The sequence below is a fragment of the Rhinatrema bivittatum genome, unplaced genomic scaffold (assembly GCF_901001135.1).
Source record: "Rhinatrema bivittatum unplaced genomic scaffold, aRhiBiv1.1, whole genome shotgun sequence".
Taxonomy (NCBI): Eukaryota; Metazoa; Chordata; class Amphibia; order Gymnophiona; family Rhinatrematidae; genus Rhinatrema; species Rhinatrema bivittatum.
The window spans coordinates 100,390-123,887 of NW_021820910.1; the positions used below are offsets into that span (position 1 = coordinate 100,390).

General features: G+C 48.7%; 1 protein-coding gene across 1 annotated transcript in view; it reads left to right on the forward strand.

Moving 5' to 3' along the window:
* The window catches only part of LOC115082285 (SEC14-like protein 5), a 76,807-nt gene that overhangs the window by 41,765 nt on the left and 11,544 nt on the right, over positions 1–23,498 (forward strand). The window contains 9 exon segments of the mRNA XM_029586518.1: positions 1,965–2,093; positions 2,704–2,935; positions 3,735–3,847; positions 5,415–5,604; positions 5,853–5,941; positions 6,715–6,785; positions 14,682–14,853; positions 18,977–19,111; positions 21,307–21,441. Coding sequence (XP_029442378.1) covers positions 1,965–2,093; positions 2,704–2,935; positions 3,735–3,847; positions 5,415–5,604; positions 5,853–5,941; positions 6,715–6,785; positions 14,682–14,853; positions 18,977–19,111; positions 21,307–21,441 — 1,266 coding nt within the window.

The following is a 23,498-nucleotide window of genomic DNA, read 5'->3' on the forward strand; positions in this document are numbered from 1 at the left end:
GTCCATCAAGCCCAGCATCCTGTTTCCAACAGTGGTCATTCCAGGCCTAAGAACCTGGCAAGTACTCAAAAACTAAGTCTATTCCATGTAACCATTGCTAATGGCAGTGGCTATTCTCTAAGTGAACTTAATAGCAGGTAATGGACTTCTTCTCCAAGAACTTATCCAATCCTTTTTTAAACACAGCTATACTAACTGCACTAACCACGTCCTCTGGCAACAAATTCCAGAGTTTAATTGTGCGTTGAGTAAAAAATAACTTTCTCCGATTAGTTTTAAATGTGCCACATGCTAACTTCATGGAGTGCCCCCTAGTCTTTCTATTATCCGAAAGAGTAAATAACCGATTCACATCTCCCGTTCTAGACCTCTCATGATTTTAAACACCTCTATCATATCCCCCCTCAGCCGTCTCTTCTCCAAGCTGAAAAGTCCTAACCTCTTTAGTCCCCAGGTAAGGGATAGAACTTCCTAACCCCCACCCCCCCAGTTAAATAGCCTCCCTTCTCCCCTGTTAGCCCTGACCCTTAAAACCCCACTGATTTTTTTACTTTATTTGTTTTATGACTTACACACCATCCATAGCAGAAGTAAAGTTATGCGGCAAGGGATCCCAGCACACATTTTTGCATATAAATATTTATGCACTGGTTTCAATGTGAAATGTATTTATTTATTTTAAAGTATTTATATCCCACCCCTCCAAAGTTCGGGGCAGGTTACAATGATACAAACATAATACCATTAAAATAAAAACAAACAAATATAAATAAGTTAACTTAAAACATGAATAAGTAAAACATAAAATAAATCAAGAGACTAAATAAAAGATCAGGAATTACATAAATTGGGAAAGGCTTGGAGTAAAAGATGATGCCTGTGTGTTTTCTTGAATGTGTTTTTATCATGAATTAGTCGCATTTCGGGTGGAATTGAATTCCAAAATATGGGCCCGGCTATAAAAAATATACGTTCCCTGGTGGAAACTAATTTGGTAGTTTTTGGTGAAGGGACTTGGAGTAGGAGTTTGTTTTTAGAGCAGAGATTTCGGCATGGAGTGTAAATATGTAGTGAAGCAGAGAGCCAGGATGTGATGTTGCTGTAAATTAGAGTGTGCAGAATCGTTAAGGTTTTGTATTGTATGCGCCACTTGACAGGAAGCCAGTGTAGTTTCTGAAGAACCGGAGTAATGTGGTCGCGGAATTTGATATTGTGGAGAAGCCGTGCTGCTGAGTTTCGCAACAGTTGCAAAGGGCAAGTAGTGATTTGCGGTAAGCCTAACAGCAAAGAGTTGCAGTAATCAATACTAGAAAGGATTAGTGATTGGATCACTGTACGAAAGTGAATTGGATCAATGAGGGGTTTGACATGTCCTAATAACCTGATTTTAAAGAGAGAGCTTTTAAATAATGTTTGGATGTGTGAATTTCAGTCTAACTTAGGATCTAAAATGATTCCTAGATTATGTACTTGTTTCACTATGCTGAGTGAGCAATTATCATGTTGGATGGAAGATGGAATGTTCTCGAAATGGGGATTTCCTAATATGAGTATTTCTGTTTCTGAAAGATTCAGTTTATTGTGAATTAGCCAATTTTTGATCGTCGAAAGACACAAAGTGAGGAATTTTAGTGTGTCTGGTGGGAAAAATAAATTGTATGTCATCTGCATAGATTCTATAAATTCTATAAATCCAGGAATGCCCATGCCCCGCCCAGGCCATGCCCATACCCCGCCCCTTTTTTGGAAAAATATTTTTGTGCACGCAGCGGGAGATATGCGCGTGGGTGGGTGGCTTTTAAAATCCGCTTGGTATGCGCCGGCCCAACATATTCGCGTGTCTCCCGGTTTTGGTGCACATCGGGCTTTTAAAATATTCACCTGTAAGATTCTCCATACTGTTGCATTCCAGAGTGTGCTTACAACCTTTGACCTCTTGCCCTTGTGTTTGCCGTGGGCTCCAGGTTCACCCTGACAATGAGGACTGGACATGCTTTGAGCAGTCTGCATCGCTTGACATCAAGTCGTTCTTTGGGTTTGAAAGCACAGTGGAAAGAATAGCAATGAAACAGTACACAACAAACATTAAGAAGGTAAGCAAAGGAAACAGCCTGCAGAATCTGTTTGAGCTGGGCACAGAGCATAGAAACCTGTTTGCTAGAGATATGGTTGAATGTAGTATTGCAAGTCAGTGTTATAAGTAGTGGGTGTGGGTGAGTGGTGCTAATATGCCAGAATCGAGTCTTTTTTTTTTTTTTTTTGCATGTGTTTACATTATTTATATTCCATTTTTCGATATTCTAAGCTAGGTTTTTTGCCATCACAGTACCAGATTAAAAAAATAGAACAGAATGTTAGATTTTTAAAACTGATGAGGTTTCCAAAATCACAGCCTCCTAAAGCAAACAATGACAATGTTTATTTCTATATAGCATCAGCAAGAAGTTAAGGGGGAATTACTGTAATTTCCTGATTGTAAACAGCAATAAATTATTCCAGAAAGAGCGAGAATTGAGAGACTTGTCCATATCCCCCCCCCCCCCCCCCCCCATAGATGTGTAAGAGGATGAGGTGGGAGATGTCCTTTCAGGGTAGAAATGAGTTTATTTCCTTCTTTTTTTTTTTGCCCTCTCTCAGACTGTTGCCTTCCTTCTGTGGCTCTGCAGTTTTATTAATGGCACAGCAATTTCCTTTCTGCTATAGGGCAAAGAAGTGATTGAGTATTACCTGAATGAACTAATCTCTCAGGGCATCACACACATTCCCCGATGGAAACCCCCAGCTCTTGGAAGCAAGGACCGCTCCGGGACTGCGGGAGGTAACCTGAACAGCACGCCTGCTTGCGGGAGGGAGTCGGCAGGGCACTCCGGGCAGAGCACTAACAGAGAGCAGCTCGCCATGCCCAGCCTTTCCGCAGAGGCAAGCACCCCTGATGGTAAGTAACCCTTAGCCAATTGTATCAAGTCATTCCGAGGAGTTTTACAAACATTTTGCAGGTCTCTGATTATTGTTACAAAGTATTCCTTCTAAGAGCTGCAGGTTCTTGCTCATTGCTACAAAGTATTCCTTCTAAAATTCAGCTGGACTTAAGCAAGTTTATCTGTCACGTTGCTTTCATTTGTGTTTAGTTATTCTGTTTTGTACAACATTTCTGGAATGTGAATGTTTTATATATTGTATATCGCTAAGACCTTTTTGTGTTAAGTGATTAATACATTTTTATAAATGTAAATGTCACTGAATGCATAACGGCGCACAGAGGGCCTGCTTTGCTCAGTCCCGTCTCCTGGGGCAGATACTAGGATGCTCACTATTTGCACATTTACATTTCTCAAACAGGTGAATGTCTGCAGCTCTGATGTGCTTGAGTTTGAACATAGACTGGGTAAATCACTACGATAGTAGCAGTATAATAAACTGTGGCATTATCTTTCGCTTAAATCCTCTATTCCATGCATATCCAAACATATCTGTCTGCTCTCGGGACAGAAAAGAGAGAGCCATAAAGAGGCAGAGACCACAGTAGAGGTTTAAAAATAATTTATCAACAGAATGTCAAGGCACCAGCCTATTTTAGTCTCTCTGTCATGATATTTTGTGGTGCTTCTGTTTGAACAATAACCTATTATTAACAGGCTATTGATCATGCTTGCCGGTAATTTGATGATGTTATGGTGTTCATTCAGGCTACCAGCTAGTTTCATATATTATTTTCTCTCTTTTTTTCTCTCTAGCTGATAAATTGCATGCGGACTACATTGAGCGCTACTTAGGACATCTTACCCCTCTGCAGGAGAGCTGCCTCATCCAACTTCGCCAATGGCTACAAGAAACACACAAAGGCAAGGTAATAATAATGTTGAAAATCATCCCTACACAAAAAAAGCGTGAAGCAGGTGAACATGGTGGCTGCCTCACTAGAATGAGCTCAAAACATTTACAGAAAAGCCTAACAGGGAGCACGAGGGCGTCTTTATTACAGAAAAGGAAGGAGAGAACCTCACTGCCCCTGCCTGGGCAGTATGGGAGGGAGGCGTCTGTTCTATCCAAAGTAAGATACTTGCCCTGGAGAATGCAGCCTTTTGTCAATGAAACAGACATACGGGATAAGGCAGGAGGAAGTTGACCAGAAAGTAGCCAGATGTAGAATTTGATTCAGCTGTTCAAATTATAATGGAAGGATTAGAGAAAGGAAGTTGTGGTTTGCACAGATATTGAGTACAGGATCTCCTGACAGTGACAGTGTGTGCCAGGTTTCTCCTGCCGGTGGTGTGGTCAGTTGGATTAAGCTGCAGTTTGTACTGATTAGTAGGGTGTGGGATCTTTTCTGGTGCTGAAGAAGGGACACGTGGTTGAAGGGTACTGCGGGGTGTAGTGCTGTGTGCAGGATCTCTCCCGGCATTGGAGCAGACAGTTCAATTGAGCTGTGGGTGCGCTGGTGCAAGGTGCAGGATCCGCCCTGCTGTTAGAGCAGAGAGTTGACTGAGTTGTGGTTTGCCCAGATGATGAGTGCAGTTGATTGACTGGTGACAGTTTCTCTTTTAATAAGTAACACGATTATCTTGCTTCTGTGTGATCATGAAGCAGTCTTTAGCAGGCACACCCAGAGCTTGTTGGGTCACAGAAATATTTTATTGTCATGGCATGTCATATCAGGACTCAACAAACAAAAACATCTTTTTGTTCTATAGTCTGAGAGCGGTGAATGGAAAGCGGAGAAGGTAATGTTTAGATTCCTGCCAGCGTGAAGTTTGTAATTGTGTTTTTTGCTGATCTCATACGCTGTGCTTCCCTTACAGTTTGCTTTAAAAGTGTGGTGAGAACAGAAGTACTGTAAAACAAGGCTGATACTCCATGCCCTTTCTCTTATGCCTTTATAGCACTTTTTCCTTGGAAATGTGTGTGTTTGAGGACCAGATGAGCTAAGGGCTTTAGCTCAATTTCTGTCTGAGAAAATCCCTTAATGCATCTGGGCCTGGATGTTTTCTGTGATTCTTCTTTTCTGATGCTCTGATTGATGTGAACTGCAGTGATGCTGCTGGCAATGTCCTGGAAAGCCTATGAGCACGCAGTCCATTACGCTATCCCCAAGAACGGGATGGCGAGAGAGGGTGTTTATAGCACCTGCCCATGGGAGTGGTTGCCATCACTGGGGGAACCTGGCTGACCATGGAAGAGCTGACCTCTCCAGTCCGTGTATGTAAGGATGGGGCTTTTGTTAATCTGACAGTGAGCTTCCTTCTCCTAAGAGGGCCCCTGCTGACTGTGCGTAGAGCTGCTGTCACCAGGACATCTTGGCTCACTGAGGTGGGAGTCTGTTCTCTCTAGAAAGATCAGGGCTCACCAGGTTTCTCTTGAAAAAAATCATTTTCCTCCAGAATGTCTGTAAATATATTTTTTTAAATTTTCCACAGATTCCCAAGGATGAGCATATTCTCCGGTTTCTGAGAGCTCGGGACTTCAGTATTGAGAGGGCACGGGATATGCTGTGCCAGTCGCTGACCTGGCGTAAGCAGTATCAGGTGGACAGTATCTTAGAGACCTGGCAAGCCCCAGCCCTCCTGGAGGAGTACTACGCAGGGGGATGGCACTACCATGACAAAGGTTAGCCCTTATCCTCCTTCATTGCTCCTGATGTCATCCTCGAACAAGAAACGGGTTTGTTCTTTGGGACTGTGGGAATGCACCACCTAGACACATTCAAAGGGGGGCATGGAGAAAACCTTCCAACCTAGGGAAAGTGGGCACGCAGCAAGCCCTCCCATAGTACTAGCCAGAAACATTTGTCTGCGATATTTTTGGTGCCTGGACATCATCTCCTCTGACCTCGCGATGCTTTCCCTTACTTTAAGATGGCCGCCCGTTGTATATCCTGCGTCTGGGCCAGATGGACACAAAAGGTTTGGTGAAGGCTTTGGGAGAGGAATCTCTGCTGCGACATGTGAGTGCCGTGCCCTGAAGGCTCTCTTTCTACTAATGTCCTCTTTGCAGCTGGGAGAGAGAAGGCCCAATCCCTCTTGGTTTCATTAATGTTTGGGGCCAGTAGGCTGGCCTGTCCCTTTTACTTCTAGTGAATTATCCTATTTAAAAGAGGACAATTGCAGGTTGGTTTTGTTTTTTTTTTTAAAGAATGTTACTGCAAAAATGAACACTACTATCACTGACCATAAGAGGCTGTGATTTTGGAAAGAGGATTTGTTTTAAAAATCGGTCCATCTTTTATCTCTTTTTAATCTGCTACTGTAATAGTGGAAAATGCCTTTTATTGCTTTGTCATCACTGCTGGAGTTTCAGGTGCCTGTCCTTTGCTGAAAAACTTTGTATTGTACCTAACAGCAGGTAGTAGAAGTTACGTGTTATTGATCTTTGGGTAATGCTCATGCATTTACCAATAATGTATCATTACTTGGCTTTTATTGCTCTGCTGGGAAAATGTCACATGCCAAACACTGGAAATCACTAGCCCCAGACTACAGAACTTGGACTGTTTCAGACTCTACCTTCTCATTTTGCTGTGTCCGTAGAAGCAGGGATTCACAATCACTGAGCAGTGTCATTGTGTGCATAGTCCAGCGGTGATTGCCCATCGCTGGACTGACTCGCTCTGGGCTGTGCCCAGACCAGCAGTATTTTGCAGTTATGAACTGCATTAAGTTAAGTCATGTGTTGAATACTAAAGTATCACTTTTCAGTGAGTTGCTGTTTTCTCTGTAGGTTTTGTCAATTAACGAGGAAGGACAAAAAAGGTGTGAAGATAACACCCAGGAATTTGGCCGTCCTATCAGGTGAGTGCACTATGGATGGCATTGCATGCTGTCTTAATATCATAAAGTTAAATAACTGAATTTTATTCCATCAGTTGTAGTAGATGTAGGCTATCCAAATCTAAGCTCTGTTTCAGTCAGCTTGTATTGAATCTACTCTCTGTTTTGCCAGAGACTTCCCATATGTTTTCCTCTGCTTCCTCCTCTCTAATGCTCCATAGCTGAGGATTCCTCCCCTCATACTGTGCCCTGACTGGGGACGCTACCTGTTCTCTAATCCTCCATGGCTGAGGCTGCCTCCCCTCGTTCTGTGCCCTGACTGGGGATTGCTCCCTGTTCTGTAATCCTCCATGGCGGAGGCTGCCTCCCCTCGTACTGTGCCCTGACTGGGGACGCTCCCTGTTCTGTAATCCTCCATGGCGGAGGCTGCCTCCCCTCGTACTGTGCCCTGACTGGGGACGCTCCCTGTTCTCTAATCCTCCATGGCTGAGGCTGCCTCCCCTCATACTGTGCCCTGACTGGGGACGCTCCCTGTTCTCTAATCCTCCATGGCTGAGGCTGCCTCCCCTCGTACTGTGCCCTGACTGGGGACGCTCCCTGTTCTGTAATCCTCCATGGCTGAGGCTGCCTCCCCTCTTACTGTGCCCTGACTGGGGACGCTCCCTGTTCTGTAATCCTCCATGGCTGAGGCTGCCTCCCCTCATACTGTGCCCTGACTGGGGACGCTCCCTGTTCTGTAATCCTCCATGGCTGAGGCTGCCTCCCCTCATACTGTGCCCTGACTGGGGACGCTCCCTGTTCTGTAATCCTCCATGGCTGAGGCTGCCTCCCCTCATACTGTGCCCTGACTGGGGACGCTCCCTGTTCTGTTATCCTCCATGGCTGAGGCTGCCTCCCCTCGTACTGTGCCCTGACTGGGGACGCTCCCTGTTCTGTAATCCTCCATGGCTGAGGCTGCCTCCCCTCATACTGTGCCCTGACTGGGGATTGCTACCTGTTCTGTAATCCTCCATGGCTGAGGCTGCCTCCCCTCGTACTGTGCCCTGACTGGGGACGCTCCCTGTTCTCTAATCCTCCATGGCTGAGGCTGCCTCCCCTCATACTGTGCCCTGACTGGGGACGCTCCCTGTTCTCTAATCCTCCATGGCTGAGGCTGCCTCCCCTCGTACTGTGCCCTGACTGGGGACGCTCCCTGTTCTGTAATCCTCCATGGCTGAGGCTGCCTCCCCTCGTACTGTGCCCTGACTGGGGATTGCTCCCTGTTCTGTAATCCTCCATGGCTGAGGCTGCCTCCCCTCATTCTGTGCCCTGACTGGGGATTGCTCCCTGTTCTCTAATCCTCCATGGCTGAGGCTGCCTCCCCTCGTACTGTGCCCTGACTGGGGATGCTCCCTGTTCTCTAATCCTCCATGGCTGAGGCTGCCTCCCCTCATACTGTGCCCTGACTGGGGACGCTCCCTGTTCTGTAATCCTCCATGGCTGAGGCTGCCTCCCCTCATACTGTACCCTGACTGGGGATTGCTCCCTGTTCTGTAATCCTCCATGGCTGAGGCTGCCTCCCCTCATACTGTGCCCTGACTGGGGATTGCTCCCTGTTCTGTAATCCTCCATGGCTGAGGCTGCCTCCCCTCATACTGTGCCCTGACTGGGGATTGCTCCCTGTTCTGTAATCCTCCATGGCTGAGGCTGCCTCCCCTCATACTGTGCCCTGACTGGGGATTGCTCCCTGTTCTGTAATCCTCCATGGCTGAGGCTGCCTCCCCTCATACTGTGCCCTGACTGGGGACGCTCCCTGTTCTGTAATCCTCCATGGCTGAGGCTGCCTCCCCTCATACTGTGCCCTGACTGGGGATTGCTCCCTGTTCTGTAATCCTCCATGGCTGAGGCTGCCTCCCCTCATACTGTGCCCTGACTGGGGATTGCTCCCTGTTCTGTAATCCTCCATGGCTGAGGCTGCCTCCCCTCATACTGTGCCCTGACTGGGGACGCTCCCTGTTCTGTAATCCTCCATGGCTGAGGCTGCCTCCCCTTGTACTGTGCCCTGACTGGGGACGCTCCCTGTTCTCTAATCCTCCATGGCTGAGGCTGCCTCCCCTCATTCTGTGCCCTGACTGGGGATTGCTCCCTGTTCTGTAATCCTCCATGGCTGAGGCTGCCTCCCCTCGTACTGTGCCCTGACTGGGGATTGCTCCCTGTTCTGTTATCCTCCATGGCTGAGGCTGCCTCCCCTCATACTGTACCCTGACTGGGGATTGCTCCCTGTTCTGTAATCCTCCATGGCTGAGGCTGCCTCCCCTCATACTGTGCCCTGACTGGGGATTGCTCCCTGTTCTGTAATCCTCCATGGCTGAGGCTGCCTCCCCTCATACTGTGCCCTGACTGGGGATGCTCCCTGTTCTGTAATCCTCCATGGCTGAGGCTGCCTCCCCTCGTACTGTGCCCTGACTGGGGACGCTCCCTGTTCTGTAATCCTCCATGGCTGAGGCTGCCTCCCCTTGTACTGTGCCCTGACTGGGGATTGCTCCCTGTTCTCTAATCCTCCATGGCTGAGGCTGCCTCCCCTCGTACTGTGCCCTGACTGGGGACGCTCCCTGTTCTGTTATCCTCCATGGCTGAGGCTGCCTCCCCTCATACTGTGCCCTGACTGGGGACGCTCCCTGTTCTGTAATCCTCCATGGCTGAAGCTGCCTCCCCTCGTTCTGTGCCCTGACTGGGGATTGCTCCCTGTTCTCTAATCCTCCATGGCTGAGGCTGCCTCCCCTCGTTCTGTGCCCTGACTGGGGATTGCTCCCTGTTCTCTAATCCTCCATGGCTGAGGCTGCCTCCCCTCGTTCTGTGCCCTGACTGGGGACGCTCCCTGTTCTGTAATCCTCCATGGCTGAGGCTGCCTCCCCTCGTACTGTGCCCTGACTGGGGTTGCTCCCTGTTCTGTAATCCTCCATGGCTGAGGCTGCCTCCCCTCATACTGTGCCCTGACTGGGGACGCTCCCTGTTCTCTAATCCTCCATGGCTGAGGCTGCCTCCCCTCATACTGTGCCCTGACTGGGGATTGCTCCCTGTTCTGTAATCCTCCATGGCTGAGGCTGCCTCCCCTCATACTGTGCCCTGACTGGGGACGCTCCCTGTTCTGTAATCCTCCATGGCTGAGGCTGCCTCCCCTTGTACTGTGCCCTGACTGGGGACGCTCCCTGTTCTGTAATCCTCCATGGCTGAGGCTGCCTCCCCTCATACTGTGCCCTGACTGGGGACGCTCCCTGTTCTGTAATCCTCCATGGCTGAGGCTGCCTCCCCTCATACTGTGCCCTGACTGGGGACGCTCCCTGTTCTGTTATCCTCCATGGCTGAGGCTGCCTCCCCTCGTACTGTGCCCTGACTGGGGATTGCTCCCTGTTCTGTAATCCTCCATGGCTGAGGCTGCCTCCCCTCATTCTGTGCCCTGACTGGGGACGCTCCCTGTTCTGTAATCCTCCATGGCTGAGGCTGCCTCCCCTCATACTGTGCCCTGACTGGGGATTGCTCCCTGTTCTGTAATCCTCCATGGCTGAGGCTGCCTCCCCTCATACTGTGCCCTGACTGGGGATTGCTCCCTGTTCTGTAATCCTCCATGGCTGAGGCTGCCTCCCCTCGTTCTGTGCCCTGACTGGGGACGCTCCCTGTTCTGTTATCCTCCATGGCTGAGGCTGCCTCCCCTCATACTGTGCCCTGACTGGGGACGCTCCCTGTTCTGTAATCCTCCATGGCTGAGGCTGCCTCCCCTCTTACTGTGCCCTGACTGGGGACGCTCCCTGTTCTGTAATCCTCCATGGCTGAGGCTGCCTCCCCTCTTACTGTGCCCTGACTGGGGATGCTCCCTGTTCTGTTATCCTCCATGGCTGAGGCTGCCTCCCCTCGTACTGTGCCCTGACTGGGGACGCTCCCTGTTCTGTTATCCTCCATGGCTGAGGCTGCCTCCCCTCATACTGTGCCCTGACTGGGGACGCTCCCTGTTCTCTAATCCTCCATGGCTGAGGCTGCCTCCCCTCATACTGTGCCCTGACTGGGGACGCTCCCTGTTCTGTAATCCTCCATGGCTGAGGCTGCCTCCCCTCGTACTGTGCCCTGACTGGGGACGCTCCCTGTTCTGTAATCCTCCATGGCTGAGGCTGCCTCCCCTTGTACTGTGCCCTGACTGGGGACGCTCCCTGTTCTGTAATCCTCCATGGCTGAGGCTGCCTCCCCTCGTACTGTGCCCTGACTGGGGACGCTCCCTGTTCTGTAATCCTCCATGGCTGAGGCTGCCTCCCCTCATACTGTGCCCTGACTGGGGATTGCTTCCTGTTCTGTAATCCTCCATGGCTGAGGCTGCCTCCCCTCGTTCTGTGCCCTGACTGGGGACGCTCCCTGTTCTGTAATCCTCCATGGCTGAGGCTGCCTCCCCTCATACTGTGCCCTGACTGGGGACGCTCCCTGTTCTGTAATCCTCCATGGCTGAGGCTGCCTCCCCTCATACTGTGCCCTGACTGGGGACGCTCCCTGTTCTGTAATCCTCCATGGCTGAGGCTGCCTCCCCTCATACTGTGCCCTGACTGGGGATTGCTTCCTGTTCTGTAATCCTCCATGGCTGAGGCTGCCTCCCCTCATACTGTGCCCTGACTGGGGACGCTCCCTGTTCTGTAATCCTCCATGGCTGAGGCTGCCTCCCCTCATACTGTGCCCTGACTGGGGATTGCTCCCTGTTCTGTAATCCTCCATGGCTGAGGCTGCCTCCCCTCATTCTGTGCCCTGACTGGGGACGCTCCCTGTTCTGTAATCCTCCATGGCTGAGGCTGCCTCCCCTCATACTGTGCCCTGACTGGGGATTGCTTCCTGTTCTGTTATCCTCCATGGCTGAGGCTGCCTCCCCTCATTCTGTGCCCTGACTGGGGATTGCTCCCTGTTCTGTAATCCTCCATGGCTGAGGCTGCCTCCCCTCATTCTGTGCCCTGACTGGGGATTGCTCCCTGTTCTGTAATCCTCCATGGCTGAGGCTGCCTCCCCTCGTACTGTGCCCTGACTGGGGACGCTCCCTGTTCTGTAATCCTCCATGGCTGAGGCTGCCTCCCCTCATACTGTGCCCTGACTGGGGACGCTCCCTGTTCTGTTATCCTCCATGGCTGAGGCTGCCTCCCCTCTTACTGTGCCCTGACTGGGGATGCTCCCTGTTCTGTTATCCTCCATGGCTGAGGCTGCCTCCCCTCGTACTGTGCCCTGACTGGGGACGCTCCCTGTTCTGTTATCCTCCATGGCTGAGGCTGCCTCCCCTCTTACTGTGCCCTGACTGGGGACGCTCCCTGTTCTGTAATCCTCCATGGCTGAGGCTGCCTCCCCTCGTACTGTGCCCTGACTGGGGACGCTCCCTGTTCTGTAATCCTCCATGGCTGAGGCTGCCTCCCCTCGTACTGTGCCCTGACTGGGGACGCTCCCTGTTCTGTAATCCTCCATGGCTGAGGCTGCCTCCCCTCATACTGTGCCCTGACTGGGGACGCTCCCTGTTCTGTAATCCTCCATGGCTGAGGCTGCCTCCCCTCGTACTGTGCCCTGACTGGGGATGCTCCCTGTTCTGTAATCCTCCATGGCTGAGGCTGCCTCCCCTCGTACTGTGCCCTGACTGGGGACGCTCCCTGTTCTGTAATCCTCCATGGCTGAGGCTGCCTCCCCTCGTACTGTGCCCTGACTGGGGACGCTCCCTGTTCTGTAATCCTCCATGGCTGAGGCTGCCTCCCCTCGTACTGTGCCCTGACTGGGGACGCTCCCTGTTCTGTAATCCTCCATGGCTGAGGCTGCCTCCCCTCATACTGTGCCCTGACTGGGGACGCTCCCTGTTCTGTTATCCTCCATGGCTGAGGCTGCCTCCCCTCATACTGTGCCCTGACTGGGGACGCTCCCTGTTCTGTAATCCTCCATGGCTGAGGCTGCCTCCCCTCGTACTGTGCCCTGACTGGGGACGCTCCCTGTTCTGTAATCCTCCATGGCTGAGGCTGCCTCTCCTCATTCTATGCCTTGGTCGAGATTGCTCTCAGTTCTCTTTTCTTGCCTTTTGCTCTTTGTTTTCCTGAGATTGCTCTATGATCTTCATTGGCAGGAGTTGTTTCCTTAGCATTTCTCTTCATAGAAAGATTTACACATGTTGGGTTACTGAAACAGAATTCACTGACAGTAGGGTATCTGCTGCCTATGAACACTATATCACAGGGGTAGGCAACTCTGATCCTGGAGTGCCACAAACAGGTCTGCTTGTCAGGACAACCACAATGAATATGCATGAGATAGATTTGCATGCACTGCCTCCCCTGTATGCAGATATACCTCATGCATATTCATTGTGGATGTCCTGAAAGCCCGACCTGTTTGTGGCACTTGAGGACTGAAGTTGCCTACCCTTGCTCTCTCCTATGGGTGGTGATCTTGGTCTGTAGGACCCTACCTCTTTTCCAGTGCCAGAGGCTTTGATTCTCTATGTATCACTCCTGCGGGCTTCTGTGACTTGCTTCTTTGGACCTCTCACAGCCAAACCATTTGATTAAGACAAAGCCTCTGGGGGACCCGAGAGGCGCTGGGCCCATTGAACGATCACGCACACGTCAAAGCTCCTTTCTTGTCTCGTACACCAGAGGGGGGAATACAAAGGGAGAACGGCTTTGCAGGCCAGTGGGGCTCCTTTGTCAGGACCATCTCTGTCCATGCTGAGTGGCCTCGCCGACCCTCATCTTGTTTGAAAATTGCCCCCTCATATGTGGGTAAATGTACGTGCCCTGTGACTCGGCATGCCTGCTTTTATGCACATCAAAAAGTGGGCGGAGTTAGGTCGAGGAGGGGGAGGTCCGCTCAGTGCTTACATTTCTAAATCATCGCACGTACCTGCAGTCATGTACTCTGCACCTGCCCGCGATGTACCCACCGCCCACGTTTTCCCAGGGAAACGTTACAGGCAGGGTCAAACTTGCCATCCCCCAAAAAGCATAGACATCCCTGAATTCTATTAGTTATTGATAGCGCTGTTAAAAAAACAGGGGAAAGTAAACTACAAAAAAGGGGGGGGGGGAGGGGGGAAACAGAGCAGATATGGAGAAATGGCCTCCGGTTTTGTTGCTTCTCTGACTTTGACTGCTCGTGAACTCCTTCTGCTGAAAATGCCAAAGATACCCCCCCCCCCCCTCAAAAGAGAAGGGGCAGCGAAAGGCTTCAATTAGCTAAAATCCAAGAGGACAGTTTTCAAATTTATTTACCCGCTTTTATAAATAGTGATTTACCCTCCCTCAGCAGAGCCCACACCGCTTGTGCTTTTATCCGCGTTCAGTGGAGGCCTCCCCTGGGTGCATTTTTTCCAATCGGGAGCAGAATATAAAATGTACATTTTGGGGGTTCCCCCCCCCCCCCCCCCCAAGTCCACAGGCCTCATTTTCTTTGCAAAAACTCTCCCCATGCATGAAGCAGGCGCTAAGGTCCGTGGTTACCTTGTGTCTGTGGGAAAGCTTCAAAGGGATTGCACAGCACATTTATGCTCCGGAAACCTGGGGAATGGTTCGCGGTTAAAAAGTCTGAATATTGGTCCCCCAAATGACCCAGGTGACCTGCAAGGATAGAACCTTCATCTTTTTTTTTTTTTTTTTTAGGATAAAATGAAAATATTGTCAAAGCAGCTCACGGTGGGAGAGGGGAAGGGGGTGATTGCCCCTCCCCCACCCCCTTGTTAGCATTTCTTTATTCTGAGTGCAGGCTCTTCTTTAACGGAGGCTGTTCCGGGCTCTGCCATACTCTGTCCTCTTCCACTGACCTTTTCCCACCACCATGGCCTCTTCTTACCACTCTTTTGGCTGATATTTTGTTTCCCCACAAAGCATCGTGGTGGCAGATGAGAGTATGAACGTGGTTTTTTGTTTTTTGCATTCTGTGTTCAAGGAACTGGACCTGTCTTGTGGATCTGGAGGGGCTGAACATGCGGCACCTGTGGCGGCCTGGAGTCAAAGCTCTTCTCAGGATCATTGAAGTGGTGGAGGCCAATTATCCTGAGACTCTGGGGCGCTTGCTCATCTTGCGAGCCCCCAGGGTCTTTCCTGTGCTCTGGACGCTGGTGAGTCGCGGCGGTGGGATCTGCTGCATTTGCAGCTCTTTACTGCACAAGCGCTGAGAGCTGCGTCACGAATACTGAGAGACACCCACGCTACAATATTACGAGCATTGAGCGTCACTTGAGCTGTAGCGGCAGTGTCTTTCAGGACTGTAATAGCGCTACGCTAAACGGCAGGGGCAGATTGGCCTATTGGGTGACTGGGCCATGCCCCGGTGGGCCAGTCAGGCCAATCATGTGGTTACGTTGGTTACAGAGGTCCCATATCTGCGGAGCCTCTGCAACCAACACTAGTCCCCCCCAAACTGCTCTTCTCATGCAATGGGAGCCTTCACCAAGGCTTTCCACTCATTTCTGCTTTCTTTATTTCATTTTTTCATGCAGCAACAAAGGCTCACTGGACCTCAGACCCCACCACTTTCAGCCACAGTGGTGGAAAAGATTCCAGCTGCCTCCTCCCACCAGCTCTACCTCTCCCATCAGGAGGCAGCCAGCAGACTGTGGCAATGCTTATCCTCCCTTTATCAATCCAGAGAGATCTATTATTTCCATTTTCATATGCAATTAATTTAAAAAAGAAAAAAGAAAATTTGGACACCTGTGGACCAATGATTAAACAGGTCCCATATGTGCTGAAAGGACAAAAATCTATTAGTAACTTCGGCATAGTTGCTTTGAAGGTCCTTATATAAAGAGCAAAGAGTTCTTGCACGATTGTGGTACAGTGAGGAATTTAAAACATAATGGGGCAGATCTTAAAACCTGCACATGGGCGTAGATTTGTTCGTGCAACCCCGCGCAAACAAATCTACGCCCGATTTTATAACATGTGCGCGCGTGCAAGGGGGTGCACAATTGTGCAACTTGCGCGCACCAATCCGCACAGCCTTCCTCCGTTCCCTCCGGGGCCGCTCCGAAATTGGAGCGGCCTCAGAGGGAACTTTCCTTCCACCTCCCCCCACCTTCCCCTATCTAACCCACCCCCCAGCCTTAACTAAATCCAAAATGATAAGGGGAATGGAACAACTCCCCTATGAGGAAAGACTAAAGAGGTTAGGACTTTTCAGCTTGGAGAAGAGACGGCTGAGGGGGGATATGATAGAGGTGTTTAAAATCATGAGAGGTCTAGAACGGGTAGATGTGAATCGGTTATTTACTCTTTCGGATAATAGAAAGACTAGGGAGCACTCCATGAAGTTAGCATGGGGCACATTTAAAAACTAATCGGAGAAAGTTCTTTTTTACTCAACGCACAATTAAACTCTGGAATTTGTTGCCAGAGGATGTGGTTAGTGCAGTTAGTATAGCTGTGTTTAAAAAAGGATTGGATAAGTTCTTGGAGGAGAAGTCCATTACCTGCTATTAAGTTCACTTGGGGGCGGATTTTTAAAAGGAGCGCGAATAGCCTACTTTTGTTTTGCGCTCCAGGCGCAAACAAAAGTACGCTGGATTTTAGTAAATACGCGCGGAGCCGCGCGTATCTGCTAAAAACCTGGATCGGCGCGCGCAAGGCTATGGATTTTGTATAGCCGGCGCGCGCCGAGCCGTGCAGCCTACCCCCGTTCCCTCCAAGGCCGCTCCGAAATCGGAGCGGCCTCGGAGGGAACTTTCCTTGCCCTCCCCTCACCTTCCCCTCCCCTCCCCCTACCTAACCCACCCGCCCGGCCCTGTCTAAACCCCCCCCTTACCTTTGTCGGGGGATTTACGCCTCCCAGAGGGAGGCGTAAATCCCCGCGCGCCAGCGGGCCTCTTGCGCGCCGGGCCGCGACCTGGGGGCGGGTACGGAGGGCGCGGCCACGCCCCCGGACCGCCCTGGGCCGTAGCCACGCCCCCGTACCCGCCCCCAAAACGCTGCCGACACGCCCCCGAAATGCCGCGACGACCGGGCCCGCCCCCGACACGCCCCTGACACGCCCCCCTCGGAGAACCCCGGGGCTTACGCGAGTCCCGGGGCTCTGCGCGCGCCGGGAAGCCTATGTAAAATAGGCTTCCCGGCGCGCAGGGCCCTGCTCGCCTAAATCCGCCCGGTTTTGGGTGGATTTAGGCGAGCAGGGCTCTGAAAATCCGCCCCTTAGAGAATAGCCACTGCCATTAGCAATGGTTACATGGAATAGACTTTTTTTGGGTACTTGCCAGGTTTTTATGGCCTGGATTGGCCACTGTTGGAAACAGGATGCTGGGCTTGATGGACCCTTGATCTGACCCAGTATGGCATTTTCTTATGTTCTTATGATCCATCCCCTTTATCATTTTGGTAGCCCTTCTCTGTACCTTCTCCATTGCAACTATATCTTTTTTGAGATATGGTGACCAGAATTGTACACAGTATTCAATGTGCAGTCTCACCATGGAGTGATACAGAGGCATTATGACATTTTCTGTTTTATTCACCATTCCCTTTCTAATAATTCCCAACATTCTGTTTGCTTTTTTGACTGCTGCAGCACACTGAACTGATGATTTAAATGTATTATCCACAATGATGCCTAGATCTCTTTCTTGGGTGGTAGCACCTAATATGGAACCTAACATTGTGAAAATATAGCATGGGTTATTTTTCCCTATATGCATCACATTGCACTTATCCATATTAAATTCCATCTGCCCCATGTTGCAAGAACTGAGAAACATTCACAAGTTCAACTCTTCAGTATGGTGTCAAATGCATGAGAAACTCCCAGAGTTTTAGCTTTTCAGAATCTATTTGCTAATATAGCTGCCTATGTACTAAGCTGCGGTACTTAATAAACCCTGAAGTATTTTCCACAGTGGTCAAATATTGCTGGGAAAAATACTGCAGTTTAGCTGCCCCCAGAAATTCCACACAATGGCAGCCGCTCAGTGGAGGCATGCATATTCATTAGAAGCTGGCTGGGTGTGTCCCAAGGTCTGGGTTGAAAACCACTGCACTAGTGGGCCAATACAGAAAACTTCGCGGGAGAGCCGGCGAGCGCCCGCTCTCCCGACGCGCACCCAGACCACTCTCCTGGGCGCGCGATTCAGGAAGCCCAGGTATGCAAATTAGGGTCTGCGGTAAAAAGGAGGCGCTAGGGACACTAGCGCATCCCTAGCGCCTCCTTTTTGCCAGAGGTGGAGGCTGTCAGTGGATTTGACAGCCGACGCTTAATTTTACCAGCATCGGTTGTCAAACCCGCAGACAGCCACGGGTTTGGAAAATAGACGCCGGCAAAATTGAGGGTCTGTTTTCCAACCTGCGGGCCGTGGGCAGATTTTTTCTTTTAATTTTTAATTTTTTTTATCTTTGGGGCCTCCGACTTAACATTGCTATGAGTCGGAGGGTGTACAGAAAAACAGTTTTTTCTGCTTTTCTGTACACTTTCTTGGTGCTGGCTGAAATTAACTCCTGTCTTTGGCAGGCGTTAATTTCTGAAAGTAAAATGTGCGGCTTGACTGCACATTTTACTTTCTGTATCGCGCGGGACTAACTAATAGGCTCATCAACATGTATTTGCATGCTGCGGGCGCTATTAGTTTCAGGGGGGTTGGACGTGCATTTTCCACGCGCTATTACCCTTTACTGTATAAGGGGTAAAAATAGCGCGTCGAAAACGCATATCCAAATGCGGGTTAACGGTGCGCTCAGCCTGAGCGCACTTTACTGCATTGGCCCGTCGGGAAGGTAAGCACACTGTGTAACAGCAAACGTATTTTCAGCCACTTAGGGAAGGATTGTTCTCAGGGATGAGGGTAGGTTAGTTGAGGGAACGTACATGTTTACAACTGTACATGTCATTTTTTGACCCTGTCATTTTTGACAGGCCTTTACCCTTGCCATACAAATAAATATTTTATTTCACCTCTAATCCAGTGCTTTGCAATCCAGTCCTGGCGTTTTCCAGAGCCAGTCTGCTTATCCACAGTGAGTATGCAAGAGAGATATTTTCATGCACTGCCTCCTTTGTATGCAAATCTGTCTCATGCATATTCATTGTAGATATCTTGAAAACCAAACTGGCAAGGAGGTGTTCCAGTACCAGCTTGAGAAGCGCTGCTCTAAGTCATGCTTTTTTTGCTGAAAAGATTTTTTCTTTTCTTCTGGTAGTGCCACGTTCCCTGGAGGTGGAGGCCATGGTGTCAGTAACGCTCGCTCTCTCTCTTGCTGCAGGTCAGTCCCTTCATCAACGAGAATACAAGACAGAAGTTCTTGATTTACAGTGGCAATAACTACCAGGGAGCAGGTGGACTCCTCGATTACCTGGACAAGGAAGTGATTCCTGACTTTCTCGGAGGGGAGTGTGTGGTGAGGCTCAAGTCAAATGTTTCCTTCAATATTATATATATTGTGCTTGGGGTTTGCATTTTGTTTTTACTATACTAGGGCAGTGGTTCTCACACCTGACAGAGGATGCTCATGTGCATGAACACATGACCATCATGGGGCTAAATATAAACACATACTCTGCGTCCCGCAAGAATGGGTGCAGAGAAGAAATAGGATATTTCCTAGCACACACCACACCATACAGAAAAGATATTCTGATTCTGGTTGTCATCTCAGTAAAAGCAACACAAACTCCTACTATCAGGTAGGGATGTGAATCGTTTATCTGACGATTGAAAATATCGTCCGATATTTCAATATTGTCAGGTATCGGGGGGTCCGCGATAGGAAACCCCACGATTAATTTAGTGGGTTTTCTTATCGTTATGGGGGGAGGGGGGGGGCGGGAAGAAAGGACACAACCTAAAAACACAACCTGACCCTTTAAAATGAGTTTGTTAGTATCCCCCCACCCTCCGGGACCACCCCCCCCCCCCAATTTTTAAATACCTGGTGGTCCAGCGGGGGTCCCGGGAGCATTCTCCCGCGCTCGGGCTGTTGGCTGCCACTAATCAAAATGGCGCCGATGGCCCTTTGCTCTTACCATGTGACAGGGGCTATCGGTGCCATTGGTCGGCCCCTGTCACATGGTAGGTGCACTGGATGGCCGGCGCCATTTTTAAAGATGGCACCGGCCGTCCATTGCTCCTACCATGTGACAGGGACATGAAATAATATTGGTAACTCAAAAACCTAAAACAAATTGGATGTTCTGATTGACCCATTCGGTCTCTTCACATCCCCTGGCTCACTCAACTTGGACAAATCATATTTCCCATCCGTTCAGACTTCTGCAATAGTATCTTGCAGTGCACCAGGAGACTTGTGCTCTTGGCCCTATATTTTCCTACATTACTCCTGTAAATGCATTGTTAAGTATGCAGTGCGTAAAATGTTTATTTGTCCCCGATCAACTCAGATTTTTCCTTAGTTCTGAAAAGATCACTGGTGCTAGCCCAGAACTGGTTGAGGGAGTCGGTACATTATTGATATCCAGGTTCATGTTTGATTTGCTTTTTTTGCTTGTTGGCTTTTCTTCAGTTATTCCTATGTTTGCTGATCCTCTCTCCCTCTACTAATTTTGAGGTCTAATGCAGATGGGCTGTATCAATGTCATTTTTCATATTTCCAGTTTAGTGATTTTATATAAATATTTCTACAATGATTGACAAGCGGTATTTCTTATAACGTGGTTCTCATGTGCAATTTGAAATACCTATAAATAAAAATGTAAAGAAATACTTCTGTAGTAGTTTATATGAGGACTAGTGAAAACTGTCCAGCGTGGCTTCAATTGTGCAAACGATCAACATTGTTTTATTTTATTACGTAATTAACAGAAAGTGTACAGAAACTTAGGGAACCACTATAAAGAATATCGACAGTATATTTGATGTCTCTCGTTGCCCAGTTCCAGAAAACATTAAATAGTGATTATTGAAGAATAAGAATAAAAAGCACCGGGCCCCGTACAGATCCCTGAGGCATTGCATGATTTATCATCCTCCAGTTAGTCCTACTTTCTGTTTCCTCTCTTTTAATCAGTTCACAATCCACAACAGTGGCGTAGCCAGGGCCGGCGGAAGCACGAGGCGAGCTAGGCCTGGGCCCAGGGCACTAAACCATTAGGCGGCCCCAGCAGCAGTGGCAAAGAGGAGTGGGGATTCGAATCTCCACTCCTCTTTGCTGCCGCCGCTAGTGAAAGGTAGGAGTCGGGGAGGGGTGGTCGACACAACTGGTGGGGGTGGCGGAAGGCAGAAGGTGCTTAGGGTGCCTAATCCCCTTGCACCAGCCCTGGGCGGTGGGTGACTGCCTGAGAAACAGGGCTTTGCAGTCAGAGCATATTGTCTTTGCAGAGTGCGCTTTCCACTGTTCATGGTACCACCTGGTGGCCATAGAGAGACACAAAAGTGTGATTGATACAAGCTTTTATAAATATAGAAAAGAAACCTGGGAAGGACGTAATTTACATTTCTAAAGCCCATAGTCTTGGGAAGGCTGACATAGGTTTTGTAATAGCTAGGAGGTGGCATAGTCCTTGGCTTCCATGCTTCTGACTGGGTTCTGGGTCGAACAGCTAAGTTGTAATATTCTTTCCACTTTTCTTCTTTCAGTGCAGCATCCCGGAAGGAGGCCTCATCCCCAAATCTCTTTACCAAATAGAAGAGCCAGAGACATCTGATCACATCCGGCTCTGGACAGAAACTATTTACCACTCCGCATGTGTTTTAAAGGGAGCGCCGCATGAGGTATGGTTTACCATGGAACACGTCTTTTATAACAGAAGTGCCTTCTAGAGATCTACCCACAAACATTTACCCCCAGAAAGCATTTTCTGTATTTTTTCCTTCTTAATTTTAAGCTGTTTTCTTTTCCTGCTCAGTCCTCCTCTGGTCTGGCTTGTGGCTGCTCTTGATATCAGTTATGTCCCAATACCTTTTCCCTCATCCTCACTGTTAGCCAGTATGAATACTGATACCCAGGAGGAGAAGTGTGGCTTTTTATTGGAAACATCAGAGGATTACTCTGGCAGTCACATTTAAAGTAGATTCTTAAATACAGTTTAAGATTTATTCATTTATAAAATATTTATATCCCCTTTCCCAGACCTAAATGGAATGCCTGAGGCAGTTTATAATTGCACCAATCAGCATCACATACAGAATGAAAACAGCAACAATAATAACGGAGAAACTTAGTTCAATATAAACACACCAGACAGCCAGTCTACATTAAGCTGCTGACCATTCCCTTCAAATGACAAATCCAGGCTATCATTGGCACTAAGGACAAAAGCCTCACCTCACCCAATAAGTTCCTCTGCATTGCTTACAATTGTCTTCAATAGCCAACCCTCTTGACCCTGTTCCATCACAAGATCTCATCCAGCCTTCAGAATCAGGAACGCCTTAACCTTCTTCCTGAAATTTAGTTCTTGCTGACTTTGACTAGAAGACTATTCTACAGTTTGGATACCACTACCAAAAAGGCCCCAGCCCTACGATGAACCAGCCTCATCATCCGAGCTGTAAGTGCTTGTAGCAAATAAGAGCATAAAAACATAAGATATGCCATACTGGGTCAATCCGAGGGTCCGTCAAGCCCAGTATCCTGTTTCCCAACAGTGGCCATACCAAGTCACAAATACCTGGCAAGTACCCAAACATTAAATGGATCCCATGCTACTAATGGCAGGAAACTTGTCTACTAACTTTCAAAAAGAAACTAAAGACATGGCTGTTCTGCCGAGCCTTCCCCGTCAATTGCCCAACAGCCTGATTTAAAACTATCCCATCATTTATGTAAATAAACCAACGTTAATTATGCTCACAAGTCATCAGGAGGTTGGCTCCTTTGCCTCCCTCCTATATTCCATTGTATATAGTAATGTATCTTTGTTCTCCCTCTCTTTTTTTCCTTCTCCCAGTTAAGGCATCCTTGTTGTAATGTAACTTTATGCTCCTTTAAATTGTATCATGTTGATTGGTTGGTTACAGTTACTGCTTAGTTCGATGTAAACCGAGTTGATTTGATTTGTATCAAGAAAGTCGGTATATAAAAGCCTTAATAAATAAATAAAAATAAATAATGTCAGCAATAAGTAGTGGCTATTCTCTACTGATTAACAGCAGTTTATGGACTTCTCCAGGAACTTATCCAACCCTTTTTTAAACCCAGCTACACTAATTGCCTTAACCACATCCTCGGCAATGAATTCCAGAGCTTAATTGTGTATTGAGTATAAAATAATTTCTATGATTTGTTTTAAATGTGCTACTTGCTAACCTCATGGAGTGCCCCCTAGTCTTTTTATTATCCAAAAGAGTAAATAACTGTTTCACATTTACCCATTCAAGCCCTTTCATGATTTTGTAGACCTCTATCATATCCCGCCTCAGCTGCCTTTCTCCAAGATGAACAGCCCTAACCTCCTTAGCCTTTTCTCATAGGGGAGCCATTCCATCCCTTTTATCATTTTGGTCACTTTTCTCTGTACTTTCTCCAGTGCAACTACATCTTTTTTGAGATGCAGCAACCAGAATTTCACACAGTATTCAATTGCCATTGCCTTCCTAATAATTCCTGTTTGCCTTTTTGACCCCCACTGAGCCAATGATTTCAATGTAATATCAACTAAGACGCCCAGATCTTTTTACTGGGTGGTAACTCCTAATATGGAACCTAACATCATGTAACTACAGCAGGGGTTATTTTTCCCTTGCACTTGTTGTATTTATATTTCATCTGCCATATGGATGCCCAGTCTTTCAGTCTCACAAGATCCTCGTGCATTTTATCACAGTCC